This window comes from Seriola lalandi, unplaced genomic scaffold, assembly GCF_002814215.2.
Source record: "Seriola lalandi dorsalis isolate HSWRI2012SDOR001 ecotype SW California unplaced genomic scaffold, Sedor1 jcf7180002042877, whole genome shotgun sequence".
Taxonomy (NCBI): Eukaryota; Metazoa; Chordata; class Actinopteri; order Carangiformes; family Carangidae; genus Seriola; species Seriola lalandi.
The window spans coordinates 1-857 of record NW_019513445.1 but is presented as its reverse complement, the minus strand read 5'-3'; the positions used below and the strand labels follow the sequence as shown (position 1 = coordinate 857).

The following is an 857-nucleotide window of genomic DNA, read 5'->3' as shown; positions in this document are numbered from 1 at the left end:
CTTTTACGGCTGCAAACTAAATGTTCTCTGTGGGAGGGTAAAGACAAGGATCAGGCGTCTCTGATCTGTCACCAGGTGAATGTCAGACTTCTCACCTGGACAAACTGACCTGAGAACAGTGACTTTACCGTGTTGGGACCCACAGTCTTCAGTGAGTATTTACCATATCTGATGTCACTGCTGCTCCTCGTTTCCGGCGCTTGGCGTTCGGTTGCGGATTTGACTCCTCAGCTGTTCGATAAGTTCGGGGTTCTGCTGCTGCATCTGCTGAGCGAACTGCTGACCTCTGCAACACAAACAGCAACAACACCTGTAAACATCAACCGCCAAAACAACACCGTCTCCCAGCTCCACATGCCTGCTGGGAAACACGTCTATTCTGATCACCATTACACTTTGATTCAATACGTACGCCTGGATCAGTCCTGATAAATCTCCTGCTCCAGCAGCTCCGGGGGCTGTAGCCCTGGGGGCTGCACCTGCACCTTCACCTGCACCTGCACCTGCACCTGCACCTGCACCTGCACCTGCACCTGCACCTGCACCTGGACCTGGACCTGGACCTGCACCTGCACCCAATCCTCCTCCCAATCCTCCACCTCCCCCCATCCCACCGTATGCTCCGGACATCATCCCTGACATCCTGGAAGAGAACAAGCGGACAGGAAGTCAACTTTAAGAAACCAGAAAAGAAAACAATGACTGAAGGAGCGAATAAACTCGACTTACAGCTGCTGAACCTGAGGATTGTTCATCAGAGACGACGCCTGCAGAGACAGAGACACAAATCAAGATTAACAACAAATGAGCACTGAGCTGAAACTCACTGTAAAGCTCAGTGAAGCTGAGAGGAGCAG

At 51.9% G+C, this 857-nt stretch overlaps 1 protein-coding gene across 1 annotated transcript; it reads right to left on the bottom strand.

Annotated features, from left to right (window-relative positions):
* Positions 1–91: 91 nt before the first annotated feature.
* On the bottom strand, positions 92–767 carry LOC111648559 (uncharacterized; the record flags this gene model as incomplete). Its single annotated transcript, XM_023398369.2, has 3 exons — positions 92–286; positions 413–643; positions 730–767. Coding segments are annotated over 3 exons (381 nt in total), but the record flags the coding sequence as incomplete, so codon positions are not given.
* Between the last annotated feature and the right edge of the window lie 90 nt (positions 768–857).